Raw genomic sequence first — 12,467 nt, forward strand, 5'->3', positions numbered from 1 at the left:
TTACCTAATAACTTAACCATATATAGGACATAGGTGTAGCAGATTTCCGTTAAGATAATTTCACTTCTACTTTTTTGTGCTAATACCCGAATTATATCCTAGGTTTCTATAACTGGTGCAAGTATTTATGCTACTAATCCGATTTTTTATACTTATTAGTTGACACTGTTGCTGATGTTCACTTAGTGTACGCTAGTAAGCAGGTGTGGATTGCTACTGAGCGTTGGCAATTTATTATACGGTTCGAGCAGCTTCTTTTTGGTTTCATCGCCCAGCACCAGTGAATGGCCGAGAAAGTATTATTACTAATTCAACTTTCCAATTTTTCACAAACAACGAATTTGCACGGAACACGGCTCATATAATGAGTGGCCTAATCCAGACAAAAAGGATAACTAAAATTACAATCTCGAACAATTTTATTTCTTACATTTTTTTTTACCAGTACTGACTTTGCAACCTTTCTTAAGAGAATATAACAAAATGTATATTAAAAAACTATACTTCGTCTCACACTAATTCCGACCACAATGAACGCTACGATGTAACGGAGGTAATTGAGCAGCACCATAGAGTGCATCGTCACCAGAATCGTCGTCTTTATGCGTTTGATACCCACAGACAAACAACGCGCACAAAAAGAAAAAAAAAAAAGAACGTATTGCAGCGCAATCAATTACCGTAATTACTTTAGTCGGTCATGCCAAAATCAATACGACGACAAGCGTTCGCTTCGTAAAGGCTTGGTCTGCTGTGCAAGTTCGTAATGGACATTCATATTAAAAATAGCCCAAGAAAGACGGGACAAAAAGACGAAGAAGCACAATATAGTTTAGTCGCCAGTTAGCGCTTGTCCTGTGTGCTTCTTCGTCTCTTTGTCCCATCTCTTTTGTGCTATTTTTAATATGAACGTTCGCTTCGGTCGTACTTAATGTAAATCAGAGTGTAGTAGCTCCAGTATGTGCTAGAATTTTTACAAAAAAAATTTTACAAGGTGATACATTGAGGCACGTACAATTCAAGGGACAGCATTAGTTGCGCAATGCCTACTTCGACCGGTTACCTTCTTAATATTGGAGCCTAAAAAAATAAATAAAAATGCAGACCAATCAGTTGCGCTTGCTTTTCCGAGAATGAATTATCATAAGCATACTTTCAGAAGTAGCCATTGAACGTAGACCGAAATTGAAATAACGTACATTTCTGGCGCAATCGAATTTCGACCAATTTACGATTGCCTATCAATTTTCCCCGTGCCGTCTTGTCCCCTTCAAGGTTACGCGCGACTTACGCAAGTCCAGCGATCTCAAGGTCTCCTTCGAATGAGGAAAAGGAAGCCTCACTCATTATTTCGCTCGCTATTTCTGTCCCTCTTCCTCTTCCTGGTGCCTAGCGGCGGTCGCGTGTCGACAACGCATCGGACTGTTTTGCCGTTTACTCTAAGCACTCCTTGAGGAAGGTCAGATCCGAAGAAGCCATCAGCTCGACCACAACGCTCCGGCTCTAGCCTGTCAAAGTATGTCTTTCTGCGGTCGGCGTGCCCTTGTGACGGGTGGCAGCAGCGGAATTGGTGAAGGCGTTTGCCGTGCCCTCGCCGAAGAAGGTGCTCAGGTGATTGTGGCTAGCACAGGGCTTGAACGCGCCACGGAGGTGGCTCGATCTCTTCCGGGTAAGCTGGAACTTTATTCTGATATCCGTGATCGAAACACTGTGATCGGTTTGATGGATATGAAGTAAGTCAGTGCCCATCTTCATCAGACAACGTCGGCGAATTATGGGTGCATGTCTGAAATGAAGATTACGCCGATAATATCAAGCGCATGAAAGTTCGAAAGGCACGAGCAATCAGTGCTTCGGTTTTAACATGAACAGGAGTCGGCCTGGCATGAGGGCGCGTAATAGAAACGTGTGGCTCTTGTATTGGACCTGAAAGGATCGGTCGTAGGGCACCATTCACATTGCCATTATCCGAAGTCCGTTTTCTTTCGTGGCAGACTAACCTTTGTTTATTGAATGCCCATATAACCGCTAGATTATACTAAGCGTGCATTTACGGAATAGCGGCATCACAGGGATTGGCTGTGGGAGTAATTGCGAGAGCTGAATGCAGGTGCTTCCACACTTAAGACACTCTAAAAAAAATCGGTTCGAACCGGTTTGAACCGCTAAAAATTGAATATCTTTTTTGGCACATTCTTGGCATTATAAACACTACTTTCGCAGTGAAACAAGTATCTCATTATTGTCTGTGCAGTGAGTGTTTATCTTTAAATAAAAGACGCAAGAAATTGCGCTTTTGTACTTAAAACGGAACTGAAGCGGTTTTGTATTGGAGATAAAGCGCTTAAATCGTCTCTATGTGCCAAGCAGCCACAAGCGTGCTTTTCAAACAGCGCTGAAGCCCCACCTCCTTCCTGGCGTGTTCGGTGAGAAGAAGGCATCGGGATGTCATTAAGAGATTACATTTGAAAGCGTCATTGTGGGCAGGGGTTGCTGGGCTCTTTTTAAGTGGAATTTGTAAATCGCGCGAAAACACCTGACCACTGATCAATTAATATCTCAAGGACCATTACTTCCTGGCAAAATCTTTCTAAATTTATCCGGTCTTCAGTAATAATTCCCATCAAGGCTGCGATTACAACATGACCCCTAAAACCAATATTTAAAGCGTTCTTTAGAGTTTTTACTTAATTTGCCCACTTACAATGACACTTATCCCCTCATCTAATCTCCGTCGAACTTGAAAAATGCACGGCGAAGACGACACTCTTGTAACAATCATCTCTTTTTTTTAATGTGTTTGAAGTCAAATTAGACACCCAGTAGATCTAGAAGTGAATTAATTAATAAATTCCGACAATATAGAGAAACGTTACAAATGTTTTATTTTTAAAACATTATGATGTTATGAAATGTTGTGATGGTCCCAACTGAAACCTCCGCGACTGTTGCCTGCGCCAGAATGGTGCTCACCCATTTCGAAGCATAACTGTTTTTTAAGCAGTTGCTCTCCTTGTTCTAGGGAACCAAGGTCACCAGGCTTTTTTCGTTGACGTTTCCAATGCTGATTCAGTAGCTGCCCTTTTCGAGAACATCAGAAAGTCGAGCCCTATTCCGCTCAGCATCGTCGTAAACTGTGCCGGCATTTTCAAGAAGGGAGATTTGGTCGATTTCAAGCCCGAAGAGTTCGACGCTGTGATCAACGTCAACGTCAGGGTAAGCTACTTTAATTTATTTTTCAAACCTCTTTTATGCGAGTTATATAGTATGTCACGCTCCTTTTTCCCATGATGCTTTACCTTAAAGGGCAACTCCGGCCAAATCTCAAAATGAAATAAATTGCTGGTATAGCTGTAGCGACACAAAATACGACCCCAGACAAAATATTACGTCCGTGGGACGCCGCATTCTCAACTAATGCATAATAAAAATTCGACCCGCCGCGAGCCGCTGCTCGTTATCGGGTGGCCAGCGGGTTCCTATCGCTAAAGCAACATTGGGCCGTGACGTCAGTCTCGTTCTCTTTTTCCCCCCGGTCCGGGCGTTACTCAGAGTGCGCTTCTTTGAGCCGCTACCACCGCTACTTCGGCTTGTGATTGGCGTGTTTTTCCGTTGCTTTTATCTGTAGCCGGTCTAGCTTCGGTATAGCCTTTTGCTTATTTGCTTGTGAGGACTCCAAGACTCGCTTTAGCGAGCAACTCGGTGCGCCCAAGACTCCCCAGCTGTTCCTCGAAAGATGCCGAGAGCAACTTGTAGCGCTGTGGGCTGCTCAAACAACCCGCTGCGCAACACGGAGCTGCTTTTTCACAAGCTTTCAACGGACCGGAAATCGGAGAAGGTGTGGGTGAACGCTTTTTTGGACGAGTGGACTTTGGACTTCGGCTTTTACGCACCCGAGGAAAAAAGAACGAAAAAACAGACGCGTACAGCACAGCACACATGTGTTCGGGCGCCGCGGCCCGCGCCGGACAGCCTCAAGGCTTCGTGTCTGAGACTGACCCGCAGCGCGAAAGCGAGACGGCCCCCAGTACTGTACATCACTGGCAGCGCGGCGTAGAGCAGGGGTCTCGAAACCCCGGCCCGCCGAGGTCTTCCGGCCGGCCCGCGGCTGGCCGCGGTCCTTCCAATGAAGCCCGGCCCGCGGCCTTATTCCAGCAAAGCCGCCCGGCGCAAAACTAAGCCCGTCTGCGGAGAGAGTGTCGTCTTCTTCCTGCGCAGGGTTTGCCATGACGTCACAACGACGCCGAGCTCTTTTTGGCTGATTGAAAACAATAGTGGGTACACCTCAAAACATCCAACATTGAGATCTAACCGCAACTTCTGCGCAAGAAGCAGCCGACTTGCTCTCCGTATAGAAACGGCTCCTCAACAGTCAACACGGATCAACCGCGTAAGCAAAGAGACCAGAGAAAACGAGAAAAAACCACCTATCCTAAGATGTGTTCTCTCGAAACATTATTCGTTAAACATCGCCATCACCACCAGCATCACCGGCATCACCATATCAAGACTTCGATCGGTCTGAAGCGTGGAATAATAAATAACATCAATAATTACTACTATTAGTCCCCCGTTTCATATCGGTGTAATCATACGGATGTTAAAATTCCCTCGCGCTTCCATATACAGTACGCATTCCACGTAACTTGAGCCAAGGTTTAAAAATATTTTGGTGCATTTTAGGAAAACGAAGTGGAAGAAATAAGTATGTTCATTGTTTAGAGCAGGTCGGGCTATTTTTTGTACTTTGCCTAATTAACTAATTAATTAAGATCGATAATTATGAGCTTTTGAATTATTCAATTTTGAGCAAAAGTTTCACTGACAAAGTTGTAGAGCGTCCTCAAAGACATCCAATTCAGTGGTTTTTATCAAGAAACCTCAAACACTGCGTTTTTCAGAGCTAGAAAAAAAAAAAAACTAGCATATTATGGAGAAAAAAAAAAAAAAACGCGAACAGCGCCCTGTCAACAGTGTTCTATTCAGCATGCGGGCCTAGTTTATTCAAGTCACGGCTCAGAGCGCTGCACTACAAGACTCTCAACCGCAAAGTCACGAGTTTTTTTTTTTTCCTTTTTTTAATAATTTGCGTATTTTTTTTTTTTATTTTTTTTAAGCCCATTAAAGCGAACAGTTTTAGAGGTTTCTTGATAAAAGCCACTGAATTGGATGTTTCTAGGGACGCTCTACAGCTTCGTTATTAAAACTTTTGCTCTATATTGAATATTTCAAATGTTCATAATTTGATCTTAATTAATTAGTTAATTGGGTAAAATACAAAATACCCTGACTTGCTCTAAACAATGAACATGCTTATTTTTTTGGTTTCGTCTTTCTAAAATGCACCAAAATATTTTTAAACCTTGGCTCAAGTTACGTGGAATAACCTGTATACATTGTCCTTCCTGTATTTTATCTATTTCATATATTGTCAGCATCAGTTCTAAAATTCTCCTTAGTTTTCCGCCCCGTCGGAACGCGCCGAAGGTTTTATGCACTTTAATTTATGCCTGGTAAGTTTTTTAGTCCCAATTATTGTACAATGTCGTAACTAGCTAAATATTAGATTTATAACTAAATTGGATATGTTTATCCACCTTTATTCTTCTTGTTCCTTGGTTATCTCAAACTTTCAATTTTGTATATTTAAGCGCTTATCTGAATGATCATTTCTTTAGTTTTTTTTCTCAGATTTATATTTACTTTCAACATTTTAAAACCCGAGATTTAAGACAAGAAAAACAAAAAAAGAAGACAAAAAGGGGACAATACAGTCTTCTTTTCGTCCTAAGTCTCGGATTTTACAGTGTTGAAAGCTCACAAGCTCGCTTGCATTTTCTCTGTAATTTCTATATTTATTTATTTATTTTCTGGCCCTCGAGACAGCGACAGATGCACGATCTGGCCCCTTAGCCAAAAATTTTGGAGACCGCTGGCGTAGAGCAACGCCGCTCCATTCACGGAGCCCAGATGACAATTTAGGCCTAGCGACGAGCACGGAATACCGCACACACGGCGCCGCCGAGTACGGCACCGTACGAGTTCACGGGTTTTTCAGTAGCTATCTTTTGGGTATACGCACTAACTCTTGCTACATATGCTGGATGACTACCACGTATACAGAATTAAAACAAAATCTGCTTACTTCCTATCTTTAGATGGCTAGCGCAACAGAGGTGGGTGCCGCTCGACCTGCGTTCTCGTCAAGGAGGTTAGAAGTACTAGGAGAGGGCGCGTTGCAATATTGGTGAAGCCTAGTCATAAAAAGTTTAAACGATGTTGTGGCCAACGTGACCGTAGATTTCTCTGGCAATTGGTGCGCGTGACATGTCACGTGTGAGATGGATGGTCGATTGTAGAAGGACTCCTTGCAGGCTTGTGCGCGCTCCGTCCGGCAGGATTTATCAGATCGAAAGCTAGACTGTGGTGTATGCTATATGCTAGTACCCCAAGCAAGGAGGTTAGAAGTACTAGGAGAGGGCACGTTGCAATATTGGTGAAGCCTAGTCATAAAAAGTTTAAACGATGTTGTGGCCAACGTGACCGCAGATCTCTTTGGCAATTGGTGTGCGTGACATGTCACGTGTGAGATGGATGGTTGATTGTAGAAGGACTCCTTGCAGGCTTGTGCGCGCTCCGTCCGGCAGGATTTATCAGATCGAAAGCTAGACTGTGGTGTATGCTATATGCTAGTACCCCAAGCAAGGAGGTTAGAAGTACTAGGAGAGGGCACGTTGCAATATTGGTGAAGCCTAGTCATAAAAAGTTTAAACGATGTTGTGGCCAACGTGACCGCAGATCTCTTTGGCAATTGGTGTGCGTGACAGGTCACGTGTGAGATGGATGGTTGATTGTAGAAGGACTCCTTGCAGGCTTGTGCGCGCTCCGTCCGGCAGGATTTATCAGATCGAAAGCTAGACTGTGGTGTATGGTATATGCTAGTACCCCAAGCAAGGAGGTTAGAAGTACTAGGAGAGGGCGCGTTGCGATATTGGTGAAGCCTAGTCATAAAAAGTTTAAACGATGTTGTGGCCAACGTGACCGCAGATCTCTTTGGCAATTGGTGTGCGTGACATGTCACGTGTGAGATGGATGGTCGATTGTAGAAGGACTCCTTGCAGGCTTGTGCGCGCTCCGTCCGGCAGGATTTATCAGATCGAAAGCTAGACTGTGGTGTATGCTATATGCTAGTACCCCAAGCAAGGAGGTTAGAAGTACTAGGAGAGGGCACGTTGCAATATTGGTGAAGCCTAGTCATAAAAAGTTTAAACGATGTTGTGGCCAACGTGACCGCAGATATCTTTGGCAATTGGTGTGCGTGACATGTCACGTGTGAGATGGATGGTTGATTGTAGAAGGACTCCTTGCAGGCTTGTGCGCGCTCCGTCCGGCAGGATTTATCAGATCGAAAGCTAGACTGTGGTGTATGCTATATGCTAGTACCCCAAGCAAGGAGGTTAGAAGTACTAGAAGAGGGCACGTTGCAATATTGGTGAAGCCTAGTCATAAAAAGTTTAAACGATGTTGTGGCCAACGTGACCGCAGATCTCTTTGGCAATTGGTGTGCGTGACATGTCACGTGTGAGATGGATGGTCGATTGTAGAAGGACTCCTTGCAGGCTTGTGCGCGCTCCGTCCGGCAGGATTTATCAGATCGAAAGCTAGACTGTGGTGTATGCTATATGCTAGTACCCCAAGCAAGGAGGTTAGAAGTACTAGGAGAGGGCACGTTGCAATATTGGTGAAGCCTAGTCATAAAAAGTTTAAACGATGTTGTGGCCAACGTGACCGCAGATCTCTTTGGCAATTGGTGTGCGTGACATGTCACGTGTGAGATGGATGGTTGATTGTAGAAGGACTCCTTGCAGGCTTGTGCGCGCTCCGTCCGGCAGGATTTATCAGATCGAAAGCTAGACTGTGGTGTATGCTATATGCTAGTACCCCAAGCAAGGAGGTTAGAAGTACTAGGAGAGGGCACGTTGCAATATTGGTGAAGCCTAGTCATAAAAAGTTTAAACGATGTTGTGGCCAACGTGACCGCAGATCTCTTTGGCAATTGGTGTGCGTGACATGTCACGTGTGAGATGGATGGTTGATTGTAGAAGGACTCCTTGCAGGCTTGTGCGCGCTCCGTCCGGCAGGATTTATCAGATCGAAAGCTAGACTGTGGTGTATGCTATATGCTAGTACCCCAAGCAAGGAGGTTAGAAGTACTAGGAGAGGGCACGTTGCAATATTGGTGAAGCCTAGTCATAAAAAGTTTAAACGATGTTGTGGCCAACGTGACCGCAGATCTCTTTGGCAATTGGTGTGCGTGACATGTCACGTGTGAGATGGATGGTTGATTGTAGAAGGACTCGCTGCAGGCTTGCGCGCATTCCGTCCGCTAGGCTTTATCAGATCGAAGGCTAGACTGTGGTGTATTCTAGTAGCCCATGGCTAGACGAAGGCTAGCTACGGTCACGTGATCTGGTCACGTTACCCTGGTAAGTGAGGAGAGTAAGGAGGAAAATGAGAAAGAGGCGAGGCGTCAAGGGAGCATGGCTTGTGGAGGCTACGCGGCTGGCGTCATGCCCTCTCCTACACTTCTATCCTCCTTGGTTCTCGTTGAACGAGAACGATCCTGGCGTCACGTTCATATAGCGGCTGATTTCCAGTGTTGCCGGGGCCTCGAGCGGCTAGTTCCGGTTTTGTTGGCCGCGCCCCAAACAAAACTTTGAGGCGTCGATATCTTTAAAACTACGCACAATAGCCAGAAAAAAATTACTCCTTGCAATTCAGGGACGCTGACTGCACTAGAAACAGTCATAATCCCAAAATCGAAAGTATGGACCGGAGTTGCCCTTTAAAATGGCACGAACGCCCCAACCAAATGTTCTTAGAGGCACCAAGGCAAAACGAGAGGTTTGTCATTTTGCGAAGGCAATAAAATGAATAAAAATAATAATAACGAATGACGAATGAATGAATGTATAACGAATGAATAACGAATAACGTTCGTCTATGAAAATGTAGTCAATTTCCAAGTTTGTTAAAAAATCAACCAAGTCTTTTTTTTTTTTTTTTACGCAAGAAAAATGTATACATCCCCGGGACAGTCGGATCCGCTCATTCAGAAAGGTCGACATACGGAGAAACGTAGCTTAGGTTATCTGCCCACATGTCTGCCAGGGTTCCTAGCGGCAGAGTAATTAGCTGCGACTAGTGTTTGTGTTTATAGATTTGGCTCTTTGCAGCGCCTGAGTAAGTACTAGCTGTGCAGTGCGCTCTCACTCCAGCTTTTGTGTAGCGTTTAGAGCCACCTCGTCGGAATGAATGATCCACCTTGTGGGAATGGAAGCGAAAGTACTGGGCCAGCGCAGGGTGCCTAGAATAAAATAACTTTAAACTTGTTGAACTGCTCAATCGGATTTATTTGGTTCATGAACACCATTTTGCGTCAAAACGCGAATGCGAAGCAGGTTCTGGCACAGCCTTCTCATGAGACACAACTTATGACCACCGAGAGATATATTTTTCTAATTCATGGAACTCTCAAGATTAAAAAAACTTAGTGTGCATATAAAATTTTGCCTGGAGACATTATACCTGTAAGTATGTAACTTATTTAATGCCGTCAAGGGGTACTTTGTCATTTTTATAATAAAGTAGGTTTGTCTGTAATGTGGCTCAACACACGAACTGAAATACTAGTTCGCAATATTGTTGTGTATAGTTATTAAGTTTTTCATTTTGCTTCTAACATTTTTATTAACTGAAAGAGTATTTACTAGCAATTATGAAACAAAGTCACAGTTTACGTTTTGGGCAGTACAACTTGTTCCCAAGTATTGACTAATTTCACAGCGCAAAATAAATGCCATCTAAGCTCACTTTGGCATTCACGCAGCAGTACGAACAAACTGTGTGATATACTCTGTCATACAGACTGCCTGCGAGTGCATCCCAGTAACGTCACACCAATGAAAAGCGCGGGAAAGTAATGTAGGTTATTTTATCACTTTTTTGCCGTTATTTTATAGTTATTGGGTACGAAATACTATAACAGAAAAAGTCAATCCCGGTCGCGCTGAAGATATGAGAGGTTTAAATAGCTCAACAAATCGGCGGCCTTTAAGTTGAGCGTGAGGAATACATCCTACTAGTGATTGCCTATCTCTACATTCACGGGTTATGAGGCACACCCAAAAGAGGTTGTGAACGCAAGCCACGCCTGAAACTTTCGACCTCAACAATTGACGCCAGGCGCGGGCAGATCCTTCTTGCAATTTTTCACAGATCTTGGCGGACGGCGCCGCTTTCCTACCAGCCTTAAGGCCCGTTCACACACTTGCGCTTGACTTCAACCGACCGAGACTAGACTGGTTTATAAGCCTTTTGTGACGGTTTAGGACCGTCTGCATTGCTGCGCAGCCAGTTGTAAGGCGTCCTAAGAGGTTTAGAACCGGTCTTGTCTCAATCGGTCGGAGTCAAACGCAAATGTCTGAACGGGCCTTTACCCAGGAAGTCGGGCAAAGTTGTGAAAGATTAAGTTATTCCGGGAAAAAAATATTCCCGGTCAGAACGGCTCGCGAAATTGGTCGCATGTGAACGATTATGAAAAAAATAAATGTTCAAACTGAAATTTGTTTGGGTAGTTTGTTTGCTTTTCGTCAATCTGTTCGTAGTTTGTACATAACAAATCTAACAGAAAATACTTAGTTTGTCAATACACTTACATCTCAAAATGCTTGAAATTTTAACTTTCAATCTATTGGAACTGTTAAAAGGTATTTCTTGCAATAAAGTCCACTAATGACTTACATAAATACCAGCATCGCGCGTTGCTGCATTCGTTGGTGCGTCAACTGTCGAGCAACGTGTTGTAGATACACATTTATTTTGTGAAACTATTATAATAATTTTACGAGTTTTTAATTTAAATCGTGAGATTTCTGATGAAAGGACGATAGTGAGGAATAAGGCCTTGAGCAGAACGTGATTACTATGCTCGCTTAGTTAACTGAGGCTGGATGACCCTAGTGAGTGGGAAGCCTTATACCTTGAAGCCCTACCACGTGCGACCTCTCTCATGCGCTTCCTCGGCATCCGCGTCACCCCGCCGCTGCCCGTTTCGCTCCATGCCAATATCTGTCGTGGCCAGATCTTGGCGTCGGCGCGCGCGTCGCTTTGTTGAGGGTGACTTTGATCGACGCGGACCAACGCTGACGCGGGCGAATTACGTGAAAAAACTGAACTTCCTATGTGGTAGGGTCTTTAGTCCAAAGGTATCCTCGCTCAGTATCTGCCATTGTAGCGTTAGTCTTACGACTCCGTTGTGCGCCACAAAATCGTCTTTATTAGTTATCAGCTTTGCGAAAATTTAGATACAAAGAGGCGTCCTTATTGCCTTGAAGTAGTTTGAAGGCAGATACTTAATTCACCCTTGGGCAGAAGTATGCCCTCCAATAGTCGGTTTCTAAGAATATAAAACGAAATGCTACAACACAAGAAGAGTGCACAGAATATAAGTTGAAAATCAATTCAGACTTACAATTCGCTAATTATATTAAATAAAACCTACACAAGGTGTCGAAAAATGCACGCGGAATAATTTTGTCCAACAGATTTTACGCTCATGTTAGCAACCTACAAGAACCTATGCAGGCACCGCCCCGAAGGCGGGCATTTCACTGTACGATATGCCCGAACCTGGCATGTGCTTGATTAAGGGGAACAGAGCAAAACGTGGAAATCGAACTTCCATGCTAAGCTTTGCATTTTGTTCCTAATCCCTACAGGGCACTTTTCTGGTGAACCAGGCGGCAGCCCGCGCCATGGTGGCAAGCGGGGTAAAAGATGCCGTCATCGTAAACGTAGCAAGTATCCTGGGCAAGTCGCCGCACCCTAGTTTCTCGGCCTACGTCGCTTCCAAATTCGCCGTGATTGGCCTGACCAAGACGATCGCGCAAGAGCTCGCTCCTAAGGGCATCCGCTGCAACTGCGTGCTCCCCGGTTTCACCGACACCCCACTGACTGCGCCCCTGGCTGGCCAGTACAAGACAGACCTCGTGGGCATGACGGCCCTGAAGAGGACCGCCCAGATCCCCGAAGTGGTCTCCGTCATCAAGTTTCTCTGCAGCCCGGAGAACTCGTATATGATTGGCGCCGCTGTTGAGGTGGCCGGTGGAATGTTCCTCTGATCGGCACTCACGGATGGCTAAAGGCAAGCTCACACATTTGCGTTTGGATGTCATTGGCTCCGTTACATCAGCGTGTGACCTCTTACATTGAGGGAGCAGACTTGTATCCGGATATTTTGTAGCCACGAAACAATCCCGATCTGTGTATATATTACGCATCATCATTCTTTTACCCTGTGCTTCAAACAATTCAGTAAAGGGGTAAGAAAACACTTCTCATATAGATGGCGTAGATTAGATCTAGCAAATACTGCAAAAATCTTCAGTCAAGTTACGCGGAGAACG

At 44.5% G+C, this 12,467-nt stretch overlaps 1 protein-coding gene across 1 annotated transcript; it reads left to right on the forward strand.

Annotated features, from left to right (window-relative positions):
• Window positions 1-1,518: 1,518 nt before the first annotated feature.
• LOC120836308 (estradiol 17-beta-dehydrogenase 8) lies at window positions 1,519-12,182 on the forward strand. The gene is made up of 3 exons (XM_040209847.3): window positions 1,519-1,669; window positions 3,023-3,216; window positions 11,781-12,182. Exons 1-3 carry the CDS (start codon window positions 1,519-1,521, stop codon window positions 12,180-12,182), a joined length of 747 nt encoding a protein of 248 aa, XP_040065781.1.
• Window positions 12,183-12,467: the final 285 nt, after the last annotated feature.

This window comes from Ixodes scapularis, unplaced genomic scaffold (genome assembly GCF_016920785.2).
Source record: "Ixodes scapularis isolate PalLabHiFi unplaced genomic scaffold, ASM1692078v2 PGA_scaffold5__190_contigs__length_132052651, whole genome shotgun sequence".
Classification (NCBI taxonomy): Eukaryota; Metazoa; Arthropoda; class Arachnida; order Ixodida; family Ixodidae; genus Ixodes; species Ixodes scapularis.